General features: G+C 38.3%; 1 protein-coding gene across 7 annotated transcripts in view; it reads left to right on the plus strand.

Moving 5' to 3' along the window:
• Positions 1-17,661, plus strand: part of TBC1D16 (TBC1 domain family member 16) — a 131,431-nt gene extending 113,770 nt beyond the window's left edge. For 4 of the 7 annotated variants that reach the window (XM_074224997.1, XM_074224994.1, XM_074224992.1 and 1 more), the window contains 9 exons: positions 5,120-5,317; positions 6,552-6,699; positions 7,773-7,940; positions 8,632-8,780; positions 9,423-9,557; positions 10,396-10,582; positions 12,296-12,475; positions 15,225-15,371; positions 16,854-17,661. In XM_074224997.1, coding sequence (XP_074081098.1) covers positions 5,120-5,317; positions 6,552-6,699; positions 7,773-7,940; positions 8,632-8,780; positions 9,423-9,557; positions 10,396-10,582; positions 12,296-12,475; positions 15,225-15,371; positions 16,854-17,099 — 1,558 coding nt within the window. In that variant the 3' untranslated portion in view covers positions 17,100-17,661. Of the gene's footprint in view, positions 1-5,119; positions 5,318-6,551; positions 6,700-7,772; positions 7,941-8,631; positions 8,781-9,422; positions 9,558-10,395; positions 10,583-12,295; positions 12,476-15,224; positions 15,372-16,041; positions 16,224-16,853 lie in introns of all 7 variants that reach the window. The other 3 variants (XR_012475985.1, XM_074224996.1, XM_074224995.1) reach the window with 3 other exon arrangements.
• The last annotated feature ends 5,936 nt before the right edge of the window (positions 17,662-23,597 follow it).

The raw sequence follows: 23,597 nt of genomic DNA on the forward strand, positions 1-23,597 counted from the left end.
TGAACATGAATTGAGTATTTTAAGAGGGGAAAGGGAAGGAAAAGTAAAAGGAATATGCTAGGGGAAAGAGAATAAATTGAAGTACAGGAGGAGAATATAAAAATGTGGAGGAAGTAATGAGAGAAGCAGGCATCAGAGGAACTTTTTTCTTACCTTAAAGGAGAGTTGATACAAAAATACATTAAACTTAGCAGAGGAGCAAGCAGTGGTGGAGGGAGTATAATCCTGGACAAGAAACTGTCACAAGCAAAACAAATTTCCTGATGCTGAATAGATTAAAAGCAGGAGGGAGGGGCAGCTAGGTGGCACAGTGGATAGACCACTGGCCCTGAAGTCAGGAGGACCTGAGTCCAAATCCAGACTCAGACAATTAATAATTTCCTAGCTGTGTGGCCTTGGGCAAGCCACTTAACCCCATCTTTTTAAAAAGGAGGGAAATTTTCAAGTACTAGAATCTTTTTTTTTTTTTTTTTTAGGTTTTTGGGTTAAGTGGCTTGCCCAAGGCCACACAGCTAGGTAATTATTAAGTGTCTGAGACTGGATTTGAACCCAGGTACTCCTGACTCCAGGGCCAGTGCTTTATCCACTAAACCACCTAGCCACTCCCAAGTACTAGAATCTTAGTGGAGAAGGTGTCTATCAGGTGAAGAGTGACTGAACACACTGTAGTATATAAATATTAAATTGGAAATTATTTAAATGTAAATTTTTTTGAAAGATAATTATAAAGAATCCTGATATTATGAACTGATGCAGAGTAAAATGAGGAAGAACTAGGAGAATCAGCATTGTAAAAACAATAACTTTTATTTAATTATTGCTATCTATTGAGAGAATGACAAACCCTGTCTCTAAAAGATCTGTGAATAAGCATGTTAACCACTAAAGAGTTTGTTGGAATTAAGGTACAGATATGACTTTTGTTTGAATTTGTTTTTCTTCATTGCTCTCTGCTCTTTCTTTGGGGTGGGAATGGATATCAGAAGCAAAAAGAGAACCATTAAAATAAAATTTTAAAATGAATAGAAATGAACAGAAGGAAGTTCAGAAAGGAACACAGATTTTTCTGGAAAATAGTTGGAGGGGGCAGCTAGGTGGTGCAGTGGATAAAGCACTGGCCCTGGAGTCAGGAGTACCTGGGTTCAAATCCGGTCTCAGACACTTAATAATTACCTAGCTGTGTGGCCTTGGGCAAGCCACTTAACCCCATTTGCCTTGCAAAAAAAAAACCTAAAAAAAAAAGAAAGAAAATAGTTGGAGAACTGGGACTGTCTTTTTCTTTTCTTTGTATTCTCAATGATTAACATACCACCTGTCTCAGTACAATTGATTGATAAGTGTTTATTCATGATGGACAGAGAGTAAATTTAAAATGTCCATGTTGGGGAAGCTAGGTGGTATAGTGGATAAAGCACTGGCCCTGGAATCAGCAGGACCTGAGTTCAAATCCAACCTCAGACACTTAATAATTACCTAATTGTGTGACTGTGGGCAAGTCACTTAACCCCATTGTCTTGCACAAAACCAAAACCAAATATGTCCAAGTTCATGTGTCAAAACCGAGACAAAATTTCCCTAAAGAGGTCAAGTAAAAAAGAGAAAAGTTCACATATACCAAAAATAGTTAGAATAGAACTTTTTTTAGTGTTAGCAAAAAAATACTAGGGAAAAGTTTATGTTCATTAATCAGGGACTAGCTAAATAATAAGTTGGTATAATAGGCAAAGAGGCAAATTTAGATTTGATGTTAGGAAAAACTTCGTAATGAATAGAACTATCCAGAGCAGGAATGAACTCCCTCACAAGGTGGTGGTTTCCATCCCACTTCCCCAGAGTCTTTAAGCAAAGACTAGGTGACTCCTGGTCCAGCAAGTTATACCAGGGATTCCTTTTGATTGGATTTGAACTAGGTGTCAACGAGGGCCCATATAACTTTTTTTATTCTATAACTGTAATTTATGTCTTATAAGAAATAACAATTATGAAGGATTCAGATAAATGGCAAAACTATAAATAGAACTAGAAAACAATTACTCTAACAAAGGTGAACCAAACAAGTAAAACAAAACTGAAAACTAATTTTAAAAACCAAACTTATTTATTCCTAAAGGAAAGATGATAAAGAATATATCTCTTTTTATTTCAAAAGTGAAGGATCTAGAATATTGTTTATATTGTCAACATGATCAGGGGGTACTGCCAGTCTTTTAGCAAACCAGGTTCAAGTTCCTGCATATCCAGTCAGTTTCTAGTCAGTTGCCAGCATTTTCCCCCTCTCTCCATCATTTGTCTTCCTGCTTCAGTTCTCTACCTATTCCTCTACACAGCTACTAAAAGTGATTTTTCTAAATTTTTGGTCTGATTATTTCATTCTCTTTGTTGTTCCCTCTGATTAAATATAAATTCATTTGACATTTAAAATTATTCATAATTTTGTTTCTTCCTAGATTTTCAATCTTTTTACACATTTGTTTAGAATGTGTTCTTTCCTTGCCTCCACCTCTTTAGAATTCCTAGCATTCTTTGAGATTCAGTTCAAGAGCTGCTGTCTCTAGGGACCCTTTTCCTGCCTCTCTTTTATTTCTCTCCCAATATTTCCTACTCTCACCTCCAGTTACCTTCCTTTCTAAAATAACTATTATCCATTTACTCTGAAGGTATCTTGTGCCTATCTGTTTATTATGTGCATCTGTCTTTCCCCTTTAGAATATAAGCTTTTTGAGGGCAAAGGCTTTCTTTTTTTTATCCGTCGCTAATATTTTCTACTTAATAAATGCTTATATTGATTGATTTGTTGGTTTGTCTTAGTGAACTTGAACCACCTGTTCTCTTTATTTTTTTTCATCTTTATTACAAAGGGATCATTTACTTGGGAGGGAGGAGGAAAATATTTTAAATGAATACAATATGTGTAATAATCAGGTATCAGCAAAAGTTTTAGGTTAGTGACCTACCTATTAAGAAATCTCAGGGCGAAGAGAAATAAGAGCAAGTTTAGATGTCTTAGAATTTGAAGGGATTTAGAACCCTGGGACCTAGGCCCTGTGATTTAGATACTTTGTTTAAAACTTTTTTCTTTCTCCTTCTCACCTCCCTTTTCATTAACAAAATTACTTTCTTTCTTTTAAAAAGTACCCAAACTTATTTAAATTTTTCTCTCCAATTTTTTTTCCTAAGGGAAATGGGCAGAGGGAAATTTTTATTCCCCATAGCTTAAATTTTTTTTGTTTTACATAATAATCACAAAGTGATTATGCCTAGTAGATACACAAGTAGATATACCTACTATATCAGAAAACTCAAGGCCTCCTCCTCCTCTTGTCTTAAGCTTTTATGTATCCAGAGCAGAGTAAAGGTGTTCTCTAAATACCAATAGTTTTATGCATAACAAGCATTCAACAAACAATTGTTAAGTGAAATAATTAGGCTTGTTTCTGAATTCTAACAAAGTTTAAATACAATTCTGCATTGAGATTCATTGATGGCCTTGGTTGTAATCCATTTCTACTCCTAGATGACACATCTTTCTTTTCCTTTGGCATGGAAAAGTGGTTCAGGCCTAAGTAACAGGATGGAGGGAATTCTGTTTGCCTTCCATCTCTGTTTTCTGGACATCTCTACTTCTCTCTCAGAGTGAGCGAAAAGAAAGAGTATTAAGAACTCTGGATCTCTTAGAAGGAAAAATGTTTTTTAAGATATAGTGTGGTGGCTGTTTATAATAAGAAGGATGATAATACCTTAAAACCTTTGGTGACACTAGAAATAATTCTAGCCTTCTCTGCTTCTCTGAGCCTGTCAGGGTTTCAATGAAATCCTGTAGATGGACCAGACTGGGTTATGTGTGCTGAGCATGTGCTTTTTCAGCAGCTGAATGCCTACATTGTTCAATAAGCAGATTATAAAACAGCGCGTAAAGTGGCATAGTGGGGGGTTGGCTTTTATACCTACTACTTGCCTTGTTTTGCAAACAATAATTTCACAGTGCAGCTCAGTTAGGGCTCACTTGAGAAGACAGTCAAATCTCTCAGCCTTTTTAGGAGCCACCATGTTACGTTAAAAGCCCATGGGCCCTCTGTGATCAAACTTGGACTTTTTATTTTTCTTATTAAAAGCATATTCAATAATGGAAGAACCACAGAACCTCTATTTTTTGTTATATATTATTCAGAAGGGACCTTAGGCATTATCTAATCCAAATGAGTTACAAGTATCTTGTTCAAGGCCTTATATCTACTTCTTGGCAGATCCAGGACTAATAAAGGCAAAACCCTCTTACTCTAGGGCCATTGAATTATTGTGTATTCCAAGGTTAAGGTAGTCAGTCAAGTTGAGAGGAAAGAAGATATCCTTACCACATGGACTTAGAGATATGTTCTTTTAGAAGGTAATGATTTTTGAAAATATCCATCATCATTCCCTTTTTTGTATTCCCTAGTCACAAACCTCTTGCAGCTTCCATTTAGGAAAGAGATATACCTATGAGATTTCAAAGCATAAAATTTATTTCCTTAGTTTTTATGTTTAATGTTTTTAAAAATAGTAAAGAGAGTTCAAACTTTTACAGTAGATACCTTTATAATAGTTTTGGAGGCAGGACAAGTGACGTAAACCTTTTAGGTTAACCATATCAGATTAGGCATATACTATTGTGTAGTTGCCATGTTTCTAGAAATCAGGAGTTGATTTTTTATATATCTAGATCTTCACAGTAATCAATAGGATGGAGAAATGCTAAAAATGAAGATAATTGAACTACTTGCCTCATAGATTTGTTAATATTATAATTGTTATTTCTAGAATTGTTAAAACTGAAAGAATCAAATATATGGATATAAATTAGTAAGCAATTGTAAAGTAAGTTGTTATAGAAATCTTTCTTTCCAGACTTCTAAACTAAAACTAAATTTTTTTAAACCAGTGAACCAAACTTATTAAATATAAGGCAGTTTTGTCAGATTGTTTTTTATTCAATCTGTATAAAATGTTAGTATCATAGTATTGTTTTATCTGAAAATAAACAACATTCAACTCAGGCCTCTGTGCTAAATAGAGCTTATTGTCTATATCAAATTTACTTAACATATTCCCCCATCTCCCCATCTGGCCCATGCACGTGCAGAGAGACGTGTGATAATCACATGACAGGGTCCACCAGCTCCACCTCCAGCCTCGACACCAACCTTCAGTTCCCTGAGAACAGCGGCCAGCTACAGAACTCCAAATGGGATGAGCAGCAAAAGGTGTTTGCCCTTGAGCAGATCTGCGGGGTGTTCCGGGTGGACTTGGGACAAATGAGGTCTCTCCGCCTTTTCTTTAGGTAAGATGGCTCTTTGGGTCCCCTGTCCCCCTCCCCCCCTTCCCCAGTCAGCACAGAGGTGGGCTCGAGGTGCACTTTTTCTGGCTCTTGAATCTGACTATCCTGTATGACTTTGTTCAAGTTTCTGTGGTCTGGATGCAGATCAGACTGCTGGCATATCCCAATGTCTGCACCCCTCTTTCAATAATATTGTTAGGGTTGCTATCTTGTTGTGTTTAGTCTCTACACTAATCATGTCTTTATTGAATGACTGCAGTTTTGAGGAGAAAACCTTTGAAACTGCTACAGATAAAAGACTAATTCTGATTTTTCACATGAGGGTTTATCCATTACAATTTAATTAAAGGTGTTAGAAACCCCATTTCCCACAATAGAACTGAGGACTGGTTTCCTTTATCAGAGTTCCTTTTTTTCTCATTTGGATAGTACTAGTATATACATACATATATATATATATATATATATATATATATATATATATATATATATATATATATATATATATATATATATATATTTCTAACAATCATGGTGGTCTTCTTTCTTTGCACAATTAATCAAAGTAGTCAAAGGTTTCTGACTAATACATCACCAAAGAACACCTGCAGTTTAAATAAACAGGCAATCTTACTAATAATGAATTTTCAAAGTCAAAACCTAATAAACTATATCTTTAGGATAGTGAAGGTTGGTCTGATAGTCACTGATGTATTTCTCCCCAGAGGGTTATCCCAGAAAAGCATCTAAGTTATAGAGGGGGCATCTATTCCAGCATCTTTCCTATGAATTCTTCTCTCTGGCTTAATGGCTGTCTTAGAGATCATCTTTGTTTGAATTGATGCTATCACCAGCTTCTTTCTTGAGTGCAAGATTTCCTTTTTTCATGCTGTAAATCTGAGTTTTCCCAATTCCTCCTGTGATTGAGGGAGGAGCTTTAGACTAATGTTTCTTTGTGAGGAAAGTATCTTGGAGTTCTTCAGGGAGGAGTAGAAGGAGGAATATGTACTGTCACTTGAACAACATGAGTTTCACACCCCAAGGAATAAGAATATTTTTCCTTTTTCGGCAAAGTGGAAGATGGTTATTGTTCTGTATCCCCCTAGCAAAACTCCTTTGGGACTGACTATTTCTTGTTTCTGATGTTAACCATACTCCCTGATTATACTTGGAAATAAAAACCCATGTTTACATATTCATCAGCCTCTTCTTGTCCCCTCTTTCTACTGCCCTTTAGCGATGAGGCCTGTACCAGTGGGCAGCTGGTTGTTGCAAGCCGAGAAAGTCAGTACAAGATCTTCCATTTTCACCATGGTGGCCTGGATAAACTGTCAGAAGTTTTTCAGCAATGGAAACACTGTACTGAGACTCATCTGAAAGACCAGGTAACCCAACTAGGAAGCAAAGAATTTTGAAAAACAAAAGCAAATCTCCATTTACTTCCAGCTGTAGAAAAGAACCTGTTCCCCTCCAGGCTTGAGGCCTTTATTCTTATTCAGTAATCTTCAGGGTCCTGGATCATCTGAGAGAATCTCTGACCTTTCATTTCTTAGTGGGTTGGGGTCTTTGGGGGGGAGGGAGGAAGAGGGAAAGATGAGAGAGTATGTGGTGTGTGTGTGTGTGTGTGTGTGTGTGTGTGTGTATCTACATACACATGTAATGCACACACAATAATAGTTTTGGGCTGCTAATGTTAGTGAAGTGGCTGATACATAAGCAACTTTGGTTTTGAAAAATGTACCCTGTTCTTTTTGTGAATTCTGTGCTCTACATTTGAAAATAATGTTTTGACAAGGCATCCTGCCATATTTTGCTCAATCTACATACAAATGTAATAAGAGCTCTTTAATTATCTGTTTAAGATACTGTATGTGCTTATTAGAAACAGTGATGACTTTAAAATTCCCTTCCTTCCCACAGAGCCTCCTGCTGTTTGTCCTTATTACAGTAGCATGGCTTTTTTTTTCTCTCTACATTGAACAACCTTTGATTTTTGAATTAAGTGTCAGCTGCAGTTTTGCACTAGGATCATGACTGCCCTTAGAGAAAACCTGACAGGCCAGCCCCCTGCTCGCCTAACAGCAATCCCTTTGTATGTGGCCAATCATATGTAATTTATTGCAGGCACTCCTGGCAGAGTGGGCTGTAAGCAGCATTAATTCAGTTTTTGTGGCTAGTGTTGGGAGTGGGGAGGTTGGGGTTGGAGGGGGTTGGGGAAGAGAAACGGATGGGGAGAGGGAGGGAGAGGGAAAAGAGAACCAGAAAGGGGAAGACTATTTTAAGATGAAGGTATTTTTATTTTAATTGAATCTAATTACACTTGCCATTTAAGAGTTTGTATTCAGGAGACATCTCTTCTCTTTTCATAAGACAGGGATTTGTAAATCCTGGGAAAAGCTGGCTTTAAAAGCCAAGTATTTTGAGATGCTTATCTTTCCCCAATTTTCCTCCTGTCCAGCAGGTCTCCAATGAAAAGACTTGTATGCAATTCTCCATCCGACGTCCCAAGCTCCCTTCTTCAGAGACCCACCCAGAAGAGAACATGTACAAAAAACTGGATGTTTCCACCTGGCTTAACCACTTGAATGAGTCTGGGCAGGTGGAAGAGGAATATAAGCTTCGTAAGGTAAGGAACCAGAAATGATGATTTGTTGACTCTGCTTATGAGAGGAACCCTATGGGGTGGAGTTGGGGACTGTGGGAGGAGTAAATGAACCATGGTCTCTTAGTGTCATCACCTATCAAGAAGGCTGGAAAGCAGCTTATCTAGTTTCTATCAAGTGTGTCCGTCAACTAAGGGAGAAAAGTGTCTGGAGATTCTGCTCCAAGAATATGGCTGCCAGCTTTCACCCTATAAGATAAACTACCCTTATCTTTTCCATTCCAGATTGCTTTATACTGTATAAGATCTGTGTGAATAAACTAAAGAAATCAATGAAAACTCCCACTTAAAAAAAAAACAAAACTTGGAGAGTTTGGGGGATACTGTGTCTGCCTTTATAGAAAAGTTTTGCAATGAACTTTAGCATTTCCAAGATTGGGGATTAGGCTATGACATGAGAACGACACATTAATCGGAGAGCTGCTCCAGGGGGGGTTATTGACATTGAAATGAGCCCGGTTTGTGTTTCGTATGGGAATAGAGGACCAGCACTTTCCCCTTCTAAACATGTGCAAATTGCTGAGGTTTGAATCAAGGCATCAGTTGTCAGGAGAACTCACCAAAGCTACCAAAACACAAATCTCTGGGGATTTGGGGGTTCTTTGAGCCGCTGTACTTTTATCGCCCCCTCCCCAACTTTTGCCGCTTCTTCCAGGCCATTTTCTTCGGCGGCATTGATGTGTCAATCCGGGGCGAGGTCTGGCCCTTCCTGCTGCGCTATTACAGCCATGAGTCCACATCGGAGGAACGAGAGGCACTGAGGGTGCAGAAGAGGAGGGAATACTCAGAGATCCAGCAGAAAAGGTAACTGCAGAGGCCTCTGCTCCCCCATCCTACCCAGTCTTCCTTGTCTTTCAGATGAAAATGTCATCTGGAAAGGCATTCTAAGGTGCAATTCAGCAATGATAATATGTTTTGTGACCCATGGTTTGTCTTTCAAAAATGGATGGCCTAGGAGTGATGGGGCTGGATAAGTGCTGTCATTAGACTGAGCTCTTCAACCTCAAAACAGATCTCGTTGGCTCACATGTCAAGGCTTTGGAATTCTTTTTCCCCAGTCTTAACTAGGCACTGACATTTTGAGCTCATCTAAAGAGTTGGGTGGAATCATTGGTTTAAGCCATTAATTGAGAATTAGAGTAGCTGAATTTTGTTTTGTAAAATGGCTGTATGACCTTCCCAAGGTAAGATTGCCTCTCTATCACCAAACCTACTATAAAGGAGCCAAAAGGAGTCTAGAACCCAGGTTAGTAACAGGATAGTCCTTAGAAATTTCCATATTCAACCTCTCCTCCTCCACAAAAAGAATTTAATAGGTACTTCCATCATTCCAGTTGGGGATGTAGAGGAAACTATCAGTTCTGTGTTTCTGATGAGACGGGGTAATAATGGAATAAGGTCATATCTCAAAGTTTGCCATAATTTAATAGCAGTTTCCCTTTTGAGGCTTTCAATGACTCCAGAAGAGCAGAGAGAATTCTGGCGCCATGTGCAGTTCACTGTTGACAAAGATGTGGTTCGAACAGACCGGAGCAATCAGTTCTTCCGAGGAGAAGACAACCCAAATGTGGAGAGCATGAGGTAATTCACCTCCTTCTTTCTTCCATTTCCAAATAGAAACTAGGGCTCCTAGGCTTCATTCCCAGGACTGTAACTTGATTAAAGTGAAATCACTTCTCTGTTCCTTAGTTTCCCCTTTTGGAAAGTAGAGCAAAATAATGCTCACCTCTTCCTAGAATGTTAGGACAAATACAGTAACTTTTAAAAGTTGTTTTGGCTTTCTTGGAAATCAACATTATAGAAACAATAGACTTATTAATGGAGTGGATTTAGTTAAAGTTTTAAGAGCCATAAAGTGCTATGTCAAAACAGCTCTTTATGCTCCTTCCCCAAAATCAGACAAAACAGCTTTTTACTTAGAACATTGGCAGTTTATAAGCTTTCTTTTATTATGAATTGTAATTCCTACATGCCCCTACTTTCTTTCTTTCTTCATCTGTCAAATGTATATTTTTGTCATTCATATTTCTATTCAACTATAGATCAGTATATAGCAATAGATCACCATGCTTGACTTATAGTTGAGCTTTGCAGATAAGTAGACAAAATTACTAGCCCATTAAAATTCCTACCAGCCTACCCTTTTCACAAGTGGTAGGTAGGTAGTGAAAATGAAGTCAAATCTATGTATTCTTTATGCTTCTAACACCCATAACTTCCTGAATAATTGGAATGATATCATCCAATTGAATTGGATAATATCTACATCCCATGGATTCAGAAAGATGGTAAGTCCTAACATCTCTTGGATCAAAGACTAGAAGTTATTGCTGTCTTCCCTCATTTTCCTTGCTGCTAGGAAGGGGACAAGACAATACTTGAACTCAACCTACCTTGACTATTTCACTGTGTCCTCTAGGAGAATTTTGCTGAACTATGCCGTATACAATCCAACCATTGGCTACTCCCAGGGCATGTCAGACCTGGTGGCTCCCATCCTGGCTGAGGTGCTAGATGAATCAGATACCTTCTGGTGCTTTGTAGGTTTGATGCAGAACACCATCTTTGTCAGCTCTCCCCGAGATGAAGATATGGAGAAACAGCTGGTAAGGCTCTTAACTGAGGGTCTCAAGCCTATGTCTTTGTGCATATGCATTTATGCTCCTTTCTCCAGGGAAAGTTGTTGATAGAGTGACTTCAGATCTGTGTGTCAGGGCAGCTGGGAGAAATACTGTACAACCTTTCCATACTGTAGATCTATAGCAGGAATCCTAAATCAAAGATCAAAAACATAAAGGATTTTTACTTTAGGTGTAGTCTTTCTTCGTTATAGCCAGAAGCAATAATGCTTCTGGGTTTTTGTAGATAGGACACTGCCCTCCCCACCTCAGTTCTTGTTCTCTTCTGTCTGTAATCATACAGCTTTAGAAACATCTGGGTAGGGGCAGCTAGGTGGCATAGTAGATAAAGCACCGGCCTTGGAGTCAGGAGTACCTGGGTTCAAATCCAGTCTCAGACACTTAATAATTACCTAGCTGTGTGGCCTTGGGCAAGCCACTTAACCCCCAGTTGCCTTGCAAAAACCTAAAAAAAAGAAACATCTAGGTAGAATGACCTTCCCTCATCTTTTACTACTCCCTAAACTTAGCTATCTGCTGGTAGAAAGCCATTGGCATACATGCATTTTCCAGAAAAAGAGAAAGTTGTTGTGAGCTATCAATTGCAGGGTTTGAGCTAGGGGGTGGATCCAAGATGATTTTCTCCTAGCCCTTCAGTCTCCTTCTCTTGGCCCCCAGTTCAATTGGACTCATAGTCCTTATAAACTTTTCTTTTATGACTATGAATTCTTTGACCTTATCAGCACTGTTAAAAACAGAATAGAAATGTAATACTTCTGTCATCCATAGGCACATTCTACTATGTATGTTACTAAAGGACTTTTTTGTTTTTAATTTTCCTTCATCATCCTACTCATCTGAGATGATGTCAGGTTTCCAAGGTGCCTCACAAAACCAGCACCTCACCAGGCAATTATCCAGTATGACGCAGATAGGTTATTAAAGGGCCCCTGGCAGCACGTGGCTTGCTGCTCAACAGGCCCTGTAATCAGTCACTAGCTAGAGATTGATTTTACAGAGGAGTCCTTGAAATCTGCAGCCACGGCTATTCATACTCAGTACTAAGTGCTGCCTAAAATAGCCTTTGGTCTTGTCCTGCGTCACTGTGAGGCTCTTAGCTGACATCCTACGTAGGAAAAGAGAATCCAAATACTCAGATGTGATTCCCTTCTTCTCTTCATTCTTGACATTGAAATAATGGTATTGGAGATCAAGAGCAGAATTGAATTGAAATAACCACGTTTTGGTTGAGCCATCCTCACCTTAAGAGGAAAGAAATGATTGGCATTAGTGTTTTAAAATGTCTTTTTTCATTGCTGGCTGAAGTCTGACTCTATATCAGAAATGTTGTTATTTCTTATCATCAAAAAACAATTGTTAAACCCCTAGATTTGTAATTTTGGGTTTGTTGCCAAGCAGAGAAAATTACACAGAGGCAGCCCTTGTCCGCCAGACCTTGTTAAATTAAAATGACAAGAGATAGATATACCCACGTTAAATAGAGAAATGCAAAGAAAACTGATATAAATATACAAGATAGTCACATCACATAAATGAGTTCAAGGTTAAGTACATTTCAAGAATGAGGGATAAGAGTAAATATATGATTGGTATATTCTCTCAGGGGCTTCTGGGAACAAGCTAGAAGTAAAGCCAGAGATGGTTTTGCTGTTGATGAGTCCTGGTGACTCTTGCTTCTAGCTATACCTTCGTGAGCTGCTTCGCCTGACCCACCTGCGTTTTTACCAGCACCTTGTTTCCCTGGGGGAGGATGGCCTGCAGATGCTTTTCTGTCACCGCTGGATCCTTCTGTGTTTTAAGCGAGAGTTTCCTGATGCAGAGGCATTGCGCATTTGGGAAGCCTGCTGGGCCCATTACCAGGTGAGCATGGGAAAGGAGTCTGGAAGTGCCTGAAGTAGCCAATACATTGTCTCTGTGACTTCCAATCACCTTCTTTGCTACCCTCACCCGATCCTCTTCTCAGGGTGATTTCCCTAGTCTCAAAGTCTGACTTCAGTTTGCCTTTCAAATAACTGAAATTCATGCAAATTGTGCTCATTACCATATTCTTGAGCTGAGCTTGCTCTTGTTACAAGCAATCATTATATGGGGCATTGACCTAAGCAGAGCATTGCAAATGCTACCAGGAGCCCAAATTCTTATCCTCTGTACCACTGTTGGACAGTAGAGAAAGAAGCATAGTTTACATGTCTTTCTGAAAATGGAGGTTCTATACTCTCTCCTTTCCTATATATTATTGACAGCCTCCTTTCTTCAGCTGTCAGTGTCTCTTTATCATATTCCTGCAAGAGCTTCCTACTGGTCTTGTCACATGGGTTAAACAATCAAATTAGGGGGAAAGTGAAGATTTTAAAAGATAGACAAGTCTCTTTAAATTCATCTCTCTGTAAGAAATACCAGTAATGCTTATTTGGAAATAGTGACCCTAGATTCATCCAGGTTTATCTTTTTTTCTTAAGAAAAATGTCTCCTTAATAGGAGGCATCTTTGTAAGCATATATTAAATCATTGATTGTTAGTGTAATTCTGACCAGGGGATCTCTGATGTCAAAACTATTTTCATAATAATTTTAAGACATTTTAATTTCTAATATAATACATATATTTTTAATTTAATATTTTATTTCCCCTAATTATATGTAAAAACAATTTTATCATCCTTTTTTTTCAGATTTTGAGTTCCAAATCCTCTCCCTGTCTTGCTCCCTTTCCACATTGAGAAGGCAAACAATAGTTGTATAGAACACATTTCCAGCTAATCTAACTGATAGAAATCTTGTATAATAAATATTAATAGAGTTTTACCCACAGAAACAAGTTTTTAGGGGGGGAGAGGGTCCTCAATAATTTTTAAGATTGTTAAGCATCATAATACCAACAAGTTTGAGAACTGCAAAAAATGAATCATCACCCCCCCAAAAAGTTTTTTCACTCTTTCCTATATTTACTGATAATTAAAAAAAAATTATCTACCATCAGGAAGCCTAAAATACTATAGTGTATAACTTCTTTAAGTTTGCTAGTAACTCTTTGCCTACATTCTGATTTTTTTTTAATGGTCCACAGTCTGTACTTTTTTTTCATGCCTGGATTAGCCATTCTTTCTGTGTCAAGTCAATTTTCAGTCTTCTGCACCAATGAAGAAGAGTACTGACATAGTTACTCCAAAACAGTGAAGGATACAAAAATAGTTTATCTTTGACAGACATTTTTACAGCATCAGATTTGTCATCATAATCATATTTTGTTTAGGCTAAGATTACTGGACTTTCTGTGAATTGTAGATCTTCACTCACTAAACTCCGCTTCTTGGAGAGAATTTCTTTTTAACTTCTAGCCATTTATCAAATTTCCTTAAAATCCAGTAAAGAGCTTTATCAGCTGTCATTTTGATTAAAGATGGTGGACCCAAGTCCTATGCCTTGGGTTGGTGTGCCAGATTCAGTCAAAATCAGCCACATGCTTGTAAGAAACAGACAAATGTGAAATGTCCAGTAGTCAAGAAGTGTAGATAGCAATTGCTCAGAGGTCAGCAAAGCTGAGTTCAAATCCTAGCTCCTCAACAATTAATGCCTTGTGACCTTGGACAAAACACTTCAGCTTCTGATCTTGTAAAATGAGGAGACTTGTATTAGAATTCCCAGACACAAAGTTAAAACTGAAAGTTCAAAAAAGGTCAAAAATTTGTAATGCATAAGCTATGAAGTGATAATGCATACCTGGGCTTAAATCCTGCCCAGGTACGTTCCTAGCTGTATGATACCTCTCTGTCATACTGTCATACTGAGGACCTGCCTGACTTACTTGGTCTTATCACTTCTACTTTGGCCTTCAGTTTCCCTGTCAGCAGCAGGAAATGAAACTCTAATTTTCCTGTCCTGTTCACTATTCTTTTTTTTGGATCAAAAAGTCAGTCTATACTAAAGCAACTGGGATCTTGAAGCAACCACTTAAGCAGGAGAGGCATCCTTAAGATGCTATGATCACGTCCTGCAATCTTTTCTCAAACAACTGGAACAAACTTGATAAATAAGACCTTTCTGTAAAGTATACTTCTCAAGGAGGCAGTATGATGTGCTGAATTTGGAATACAAAGACTTACGTTAGATTTTGAGAAAAAGATGTTAAAACAGATGAAATTCACTTCCTAAAGCTCTGCCCTCCATTTACATTAAGGATAGAACAAAATATCCTAAATTGCAACTAGAGATTTAGATTGGATATAGGGGGAAACTTTTTGAGCATAATGGACGTCAATTACTTGGTAGATAACTACAAATAAAGATTTAAGTTAAGATTTGAATTAAATACAGTCAGATTAGAAAGAGGAAAGTAGAGTAGGTGGCCTCTGAAAGTCCCTTCATTCTCTTCCTTAACCCTCTGGAAATATGGGCCCATTTTTCAGTATGGTGCTGTTCGGTAGTACCTTTCAAATAAAGACCTCTTTACAGGAAATCCTGACAAGAAAACTGCCAGCAGAGGCTCATCATGCCATCAGAATATGATTTCCTTATCCACTGGGATGTCCCCTAGATACCTACAAAACACAAATGCCTTGTGTGCAGGTCAGGGCAATTCTGCTTTCAGCCTTGTTCCCCTCCCTCTGTAGACAGACTACTTCCATCTCTTCATCTGTGTGGCCATTGTGGTGATCTATGGTGATGATGTCATTGAACAACAGCTGGCCACTGACCAGATGCTTCTGCACTTTGGAAATCTGGCCATGCACATGAATGGGGAACTTGTACTCAGGAAGGTAAGGCTCCAAGAATTGGTTTGGAAAGTATTTTCATCCTCTTTCTGCTACCCACTCTTCTTTTTCTCCTTCTCAAGGCTTCTTCTACAAGTTATTAACCCAGAGGCTTCTCTTGCTTGACTGTAATAGCCAATATAGTTGCTCACTATGAGTTTAAATCCCTATCAGATCATTAAACAACTAAAAGTTACACTTGGATGGCCCTGGAGAAGATAGCAAATTATAATAATAGCAGTAGTTATAATAATAATAATATTATTTAATATTTACATTGTAGTTATTGGGTGCCAAATACTTTTGTTTTCTTATTTAATCCTGATAACAGCCCTGGGAAGCAAAAGTTACTATTATCCTCATTTTAATGATGATGTAACTGAGAGCAGGTTCAGTGACTTGCCCGGGGAAACAAAATAGCAAGTGTCTAAGACAAGATTTGAACCTTGGTCTTCCTGGTGCCAGACCCAGAACTGCCCTCCATTTTCATGGTTAACACTTTGCTATTACTTTAAGCAATATTACTGCAATGTAGCATCAAGACATCTTGATGCTTATAAACTACAGACTGGACAAGAGATGAATATAAATCTAGTCACTTCACTACCCCAAGGCGTTAATTTTTCCTTTTCATAAATTAGAGACACTATTTTCTCAATCTTTTGTGGTTTTCCAGAAGTTTCCAGTGGTGCTGGGGTCCTTGGCATGAGTATATATAGATAGGCACAATGCAAGCATAATGTGGAGAGTTGTATCAAACAAACCTTGTAGAAAGAGCTCCAAAGGAAGACTCACTGGTGAATGGAGGGAAGAGAAGGAAGTGCTAAACAAAACTCATGCCAAGTGAGGGGAAAGACAGTAAGTGCAATTTAGCTCATTGTTCTCAAGATATACTTCCCCCACACACACCCAAAAAAAAAGAACACTTGCTTCTAAGAGACCTGAGCAAGAGTCAGGAACTAGTTCTTTTTTTTTAAAAAAACATAAACATTTATTTGTTTTCCAATTATATACAATAGTAGTTTCTACCTATCATTTTTTGGTAAGGTTTTGAATTTTATAATTTTCCCCTCACCCTCCCCCCACACACAGAAGGTAATTTGATAATCTTTACATTGCTCAGTAACTAGTTCTGACCATTAGCCTAACTAGCTGTGTGTGTGTTAAATCAAGTAACTTTTCTCTCCAAGACAAAAATGGGAGTCATAATAGCTACATTTACCTGCCTCAAGGAATTATAAGGAAAGCATGTTGTAAACTTTAAAGCACTATGAAAATGTGACTTGCTATCTGCTATCATTATTCTTTTTGCTAAGAATATTAAAAATCTATCTGAGTCTCATTGTCCCAAAGCACATACTGAGATTGCTTGCAATCCAGGAATTTCATCAGTGCTGAATGGAGAAGCCATTTTCCATTAGTCCTCTTGGTTTCCTCAACTGCCTTTGTTTTAATGTTCCTCTTATCATTTGTTCTCTTTCTCTACAGGCAAGGAGTTTGCTGTATCAATTTCGCCTCTTGCCTCGGATCCCATGTAGTTTACATGACCTTTGTAAACTCTGTGGGACCGGCATGTGGGATAGTGGGTATATTCCTGCTGTGGAGTGTACTGGTCATCACCCTGAAGCTGAGAGTTGTCCCTATGGTGGTACAGTGGAGCTACCTTCTCCAAAATCTGCCAGTGAAAGCAAGAAGGGCCCAAAGACGCGAGAGGGCTTCAACTTCCGCAAATAGAGCCAGTTTATAAGGCTGGAGAGGGATGGGAGGGTATGTTTGCAGAGGAAGTTTCTAATTCAAGGGCAGCAGAATTGGACAGGGGTATAGTGTAGAAGAAAAGAAGAAGCAGTGTTTATCAAAAGTATCATTTAAAAAATGGAAAATAAATTTTTCCTTTTTAATGGCAGCAACAGAAATCAGGAGAAACAGAATGAAGATATGACTAACAGTCCAAAGAAAATTCAGCTCTATTTCAGAAAGACAGAGTGGGGCCTCACTCTTAAGGTAGCAGAAAGACCTATCTTGTTGCCTATTTGAACTATGGAATAATTTTCCAGGATAATCCACTTCCACTTCTATCACTGGCTTAGATTACTAAACTTAAAACATAGGAAGATATGTAAGGAAGGCCAAGCAAACTCAGCTTTCTTTGTTGGAAAGCATATGGGTTAAGAGCAATCCTCAGGTGAAATCTTGAAGATAAATCCTCAAGCCTATCTCTCTCTCTCTCTCTCTCTCTCTCTCTCTCTCACACACACACACACACACACACACACACACACATACATACACACACACATACTCATCATGCACAAATTTTCCCTCTTGAAACCAAAATCTACTGCCTAAGTGACTTCTAGCCTGAGCCATAAAGTTGTCACTAAAAATAGCCCAGTTGATTTAGGGATACTGGGACAGGGTAGGATAGGATTTGGGGAGTTTGTTGCTTTTTCATAAGGATGCTATGAGTTTTTTAATACTCCCTCACATGTGAAAGAAACTTCCTCCTCTTATGCCTAAGCAATAGGCTTCTGGAGAATGTGATTCATCTCCTCTGGCTTTTTACTAGGAGCTAATAGGTTTTCTACATAAGAGTTTTCATTACTTAGCCAACCACATACAATTGCCAAAAGGCATTTGAATGGTTAAGAATATCTTGTGTGATTGGATGTGTATTCATACGTATGAGTCATTGAAAAAAAGATGCATTCATGTAAGAGAAGTGATAGTCCTGAGTGTCTTCCTCGAAAATATCTGGAAATAGCTACTACTGTGTGATCCTGGCTTCCAAATAGCCAGTGATAAGGTTGCCTCTACTTCTTGTGGTGACCTTAGTTCTCCCCACCAATTTATCCCTTGAAGAGATTATGTTAGCTGTCCATGCTAGAATTTGAAGATAGAATTGCCTATGGTAGGTATTGCCTATGTGAATCCTTTTGGTCATCCTGAAAAGGGATAAAGTGCCAAGTCCCTTCTACTGAAAATTTCTGTTTGAATGGTGGACAAGTAGACCTTGTTCCTTGATGCTTTAGCCCTTTGAATTCTCTTCTTTCCAAGGCATTTCAGGTACTTCAGTCTCTGAATGAGGGCTTTTTTCTGCTCCCAGTTGTATAAATTGAAATGGTAAGCTGAATTGTACCATTTTAAAAAAGATATTTGTCAGCAATAAAGTTTAAGTTACCAGCCTCTTCCTTTTCATCACACTCTATACTCCTTAAATCCAAAATTCACTGTAGTACAGTACTTTCTTAAGATTAAAAGCTGGAATTAAATCCAAATTTCAAATTTTCCTCCAAGAACCTTTCTGGGCATATTGTCGTAGAATCATTTTTAATGGAACTAAGATTTGGATAAGGCTGTTTGAGGCCTTTTGTCTCTTGATTATTACCGTTGGGGAATATGAGTCTAGATAGAGTTGCTGTTGAACTCTGTTGTAGGACAGAGGGCGCACCAATTATCTTTATTCTGTACTGGAAGAAGATTCCCTTAGGACATGTTACTACCAAAGAATATTGATTTAAATACTACCTGCCAGCATCTTCTCAGGGAGGTTGGGAGATCGAAACACAAGAGCTATTTGACCGTAGTCATTCTTCTCCACTGCCATTGTCCTTCAGAAACTCTCTGGAATAGAGAGCCAGAGAATCCTTGGTCATACACAGATTGATTTACAATCATTTTGTGAGTATTTTGGTTTTCCCTAGATCCCCACAAATAAACACAAGGCTCCTCACCCTAAGGGGCACTTGTTTGTATTGGTACCCCATACCTTCAGACTGCTGCCTTCCTGCAGCTGCAGGTTTACAGTGACCCAGTGATGGAAGAGGCTTGTTAGTGTGCCCAGACGGAAAGTATTCATTCTGAATTCTGCCAAGTTCTCCACAACCATAACCACAGAACCCCATTCTCTAACAACCCAAACCAGCTGGCTGTTAACCATTAAGGGAATGGAAACAAAGCGCCACCTGCTGTCTGCCTTTGTCATTACTACGTGGTTTACTCTTAAGTTGCCTTTGTGGGTTGGGGTGGTTAGCCCACTGAAATTTTAGCAAGGAAAACAGCAAGGATTTGTGGACTCACTTCTGTGTCAAACTCAACAGGTTTGTCTAGAAAACATTCCAAATATTTGCTGCTGTAGAGAGGCCTGTGGAAAAAAGCTCCCTCTCATACAACTTGCTTAATCTGGATGCAATTAGGGGTAAACCATTCAAAAACCCTGGAGCATCTGTTGCCCCAGGATTATTCCCAGCCAGCAAAAGACATTAGTGTGATAATTCAGTCATTAGGCTTCTAGCCCTTGCACCATCAGGATGTGCAGAAATAGGGGTTAATAAGCCCTGTACCTCCATTCTCAGCAATGTAGCTTATTTAACTCATTTTAAAAATGTTGCTTAATTTTATTGGTTGCCTTATAAATGCATACACATACTTTAAAATTTCAAAGCATTCTAACCCCACTAATTTCTACTATTGATGTTATAAGATGTTTAAAAGCCCCTGGGAGAAGAATTTTGTAACCTTTGTGTGGGGAAGGGGATACAGATGCAGATGGGTAGAAGATTTATAACAAAGAGACTTTCTCTGAAATATAATTATTAAGCAGTTCATAGAGTCCACATTATGGCACTTTGAGAGACAGAATCCATCAGATGGAAATTGAATGGTAAAAATCTAGAAGAATAGAAAAAGAATATTCTGAATCTAAGGATTTTGGGTTCTTTTGAAGTTAAAATTAGACTAGTGCTGAAAAAATACCAAAATACTCAAATTTTTCTTTTTTTTTTAATTTAAAGCAATGCGGTTAAAAGTGACTTGCCCAAGGGGCTAGGTGGTGTAGTGGATAAAGCACCGGTCTTGGAGTCAGGAATACCTGGCTTCAAATTTGGTCTCAGACACTTAATAATTACCTAGCTGTGTGGCCTTGGGCAAGCCACTTAACCCCATTTGCCTTGTAAAAGCCTAAAAAACAAACAAAAAAAGAGTGACTTGCCCAAAGTCACAGGGCTAGACAATTATTAAGTGTCTGTGGCTAGATTTGAACTCAGGTCCTCCTGACTCCAGGGTAGGTGCTTTATCCACTGTGCCACCTAGCTGCCCCCATTCAAATTATTCTTGGGAAGGTCTTTTGCTAAGTTAGATATATTGCTTTGTGACCCTAGGTTAGAAAAAAAAACTGATGTCACAACACTCAGATCTCTGGTTCTCTTTCTTTAAGTCTCCAATTTATAGATTTTCTTTGTGGAATGTTAATAGCATATTCACTAAATGTCTTTATGTGAAGCCTGAATGATCATTTGTAGATGTTAAAATACAGATTGAAGTACCTAATTGGTTATTTTTGAAAACTGAATAGGATAAAGGTCAAGAGATTTTTCTATTTTATTTTGTTTATTTGAAACATTGTTTTATAAGTATTATAAGACAGGTGACTGCATTTTCCACAGGAAGGAAAAGGGATAGTGTGATAGAATAATTTGTTGGTACATGATAGGCTTGGATTCAAGTGTGTGGGTAGCTATAATAATCAACCATGCTGATCAGTAGGAGATCCCATTCACTTACTCTGATTCCAGGTTTAAACAGGGAAGCATTTCACTATAGCTTTCTGTGTAAAGGTCAATCAGGTAAATACTAATAGGAATAGAGAAGTCGGGAAAGGACTGAACTTTCTAGGTCTATATGAATTGTTAATATATTGTTATTTAAAAGTTACTCATGGAAAGTTATTTATGGGACTAGAATCAGTCTTGTCATTGAAGTCTAAGGCAACTCAGCTCCTGCCTGCTTTATTTGACTGTTTTCACCCCACCTCCCCCTATTGAGTGACTGCCAGTGGGCATTATTAGCAAGTCTACCCTGGAGAATAGGGTGTCCTGTTTGCAGTGCACAAGCCTCCCCAGGCTCCCCCAGTTTTAGGAGGCAAAAGTAGAGATCCCTGAATTCATTCACCAGTGATTTGATGAGCACAGGCCTTGACCTTGTTTATCAGCCGGAGGGTACCTGAATTGGAACTGAGTTCTTTCAGAGTACTGTAGGAAGGACCTGAACAAGTTCCCCAGACAAGTGGTGGACACCTTCCTGGGAGAATTTCACTCAAAAGATCAAAACTATTGAACTTGCAACTACTTGAACTAAGCCTGATAAAAGACGGCATTAAACCTCACATCAGATTGAATTTTTTAAATTTTATTTAAGGCAATGGGATTAAGTGACTTGCCCAAGGTCACAGAGCTAGGCAATTATTAAGTGTCTTGAGTCTAGATTTGAACCCAGATCCTCCTGATTCCAGGGCCAGTGCTGTATCCACTGTGCCACCTAGCTGCCCCGCATCGGTGTATGATCTTAATTTGAGATGCATATGATCTTTTTGTTTCAGCTTTCTGTATAAAATGAATATAACCTTTTTCATACATAGTTCTCTTGGTTTCCTCCCCTTCCTCAATATCCCTTAAAAAATCTAGCCAGTAAACCCCAAGATATCTTGTGAGGTTTTCAATGATGAAAATTTATATTCATTTGGTGGCTAGCAGTGGGGTAGGACTTTCTCCTCACAGAAATGGTGGGTTATTATTTATTCTCGAAGAAATCCTTGGTATTAGGGAATTGATGCCATCAAATGCAAATGAATGTAAGTACGGAATGCAACTGTGTGTAGTCATTCATCAGCCTTGCTTCCTCCAGAACCATCTAGGTCCAGTGGTCAGATATGGGTTGGATAACTGGAGATGGCCCTGGATTTGGGTTTAAGACTTTAAAAAGCTTAAAAAAGCCAAGTCTCTCACTGCATCCAGGGTTATCTCCAGTTTCCTTACTCAATTCCAATTCTTTCACATGTTGAGGTATCACCTCCCTGAAGTCATGGTCCTCTTCAAGAATGAAAGACAAACAACATACCTTTTAAGGCTATTACAAAGATAGAAGCTCAAAGTATTATTGACTCTACTGTTGAAAATTGTGTAAGGTGATAAATTTAAGAACATTTGATGCTATAAATTGGATGTCTGGATTATCATTTATTTAGTGCTTACTTTTTGCCAAACACTGTTCCAACTTCTGAAGATAGAAATATGTAAAGATAGTCTTTGTCCTTAAGTTAACATTTTAATTGGGAAGATAAGACACTTTGGGGAGTGTTAGGCAAGGTGGAGCACTTTGGGTCCAAAAGTTATGGGATGATGAGTGGGGCCCTAGGGGAGTAAGTTAACACACCCCATCCTGTAACAATGGCAGACTTGATTTGAAGAGTCCCTAAATGGGAGTAGCCTGGGGGTTGAGACTGTTCTGAAATATGGGATCCAAAAGGTAATCACCAAAAAGGACTTAAGAGATCTTCTGTTCAACCCCCTCAGTTTAGAAGATGAAGAAATATATCTGGATGGGAGATGTAAGGACCCAGTGTCACACAAAAAAATAAGCAACAAAGCTTGAATTAGAGCTCTATTATCTATCTTTGCATTTCTGGCAACTAGCACAATAACTTTTCATATATGTAAGCAAAGTTTGGAAGAATGGAACTTTGTCTGTTGTCTGGTGTTGGTGATTTGTGATTTGTGATTGAAAAGTCCATGATTCTATGAGTCTTTTGAACCCAGTTGCCAGTATTGCTCTCCAGGCCCTCATTAGTTATATCCAGTCTTTGCTCAGATTTGAACATAACTGAGATTCTGACTTGAACACCAATTTGAACCTGTTTGGGGTCCAGTGAAAGACCAAAAAATGTTATCTACTGATTATTCTGTTTCCCCCTCTGTAAAATCAGGGATTATTCTAGATCTCTAGAGGTCACTCTAGTTCTAACCATTTAACTGTTACGGAGAGGTCTGAGTTCAAATTCTTGCTTGAACACTTAAAAATTCTGCAAATTATTGTAAATTATTTCATCTTTCCGAGACTCATTCTCATACTTCTACTGCCTACTTCACAAGGAGGTTGTGAGGAAATCACTTTGCAGACCTTAAAGCACTAATAAACGTAATTTTGATACTCCAGTACCCTTTATGATAATACTATCTCATGGCATAATTTTGATAAACTCTATTCTGGCAATTTCCTAAATGTTGCTAATGTTTAAAGCAAGTACTTTAATTCTACTTTTTATAATATCCTAACCATCAAGATTTGTCTGCAGTCCATGCATTGTTTAAACCATGTCCAATTTTTTCAGTGCATGAATTTGTCAGATTCTATAGATCGAAAAAAATTTTTAAGCCAAAAATGAATGTGTGTGTGTGTGTG

The sequence above is a fragment of the Macrotis lagotis genome, chromosome 2, assembly GCF_037893015.1.
Source record: "Macrotis lagotis isolate mMagLag1 chromosome 2, bilby.v1.9.chrom.fasta, whole genome shotgun sequence".
Taxonomy (NCBI): Eukaryota; Metazoa; Chordata; class Mammalia; order Peramelemorphia; family Peramelidae; genus Macrotis; species Macrotis lagotis.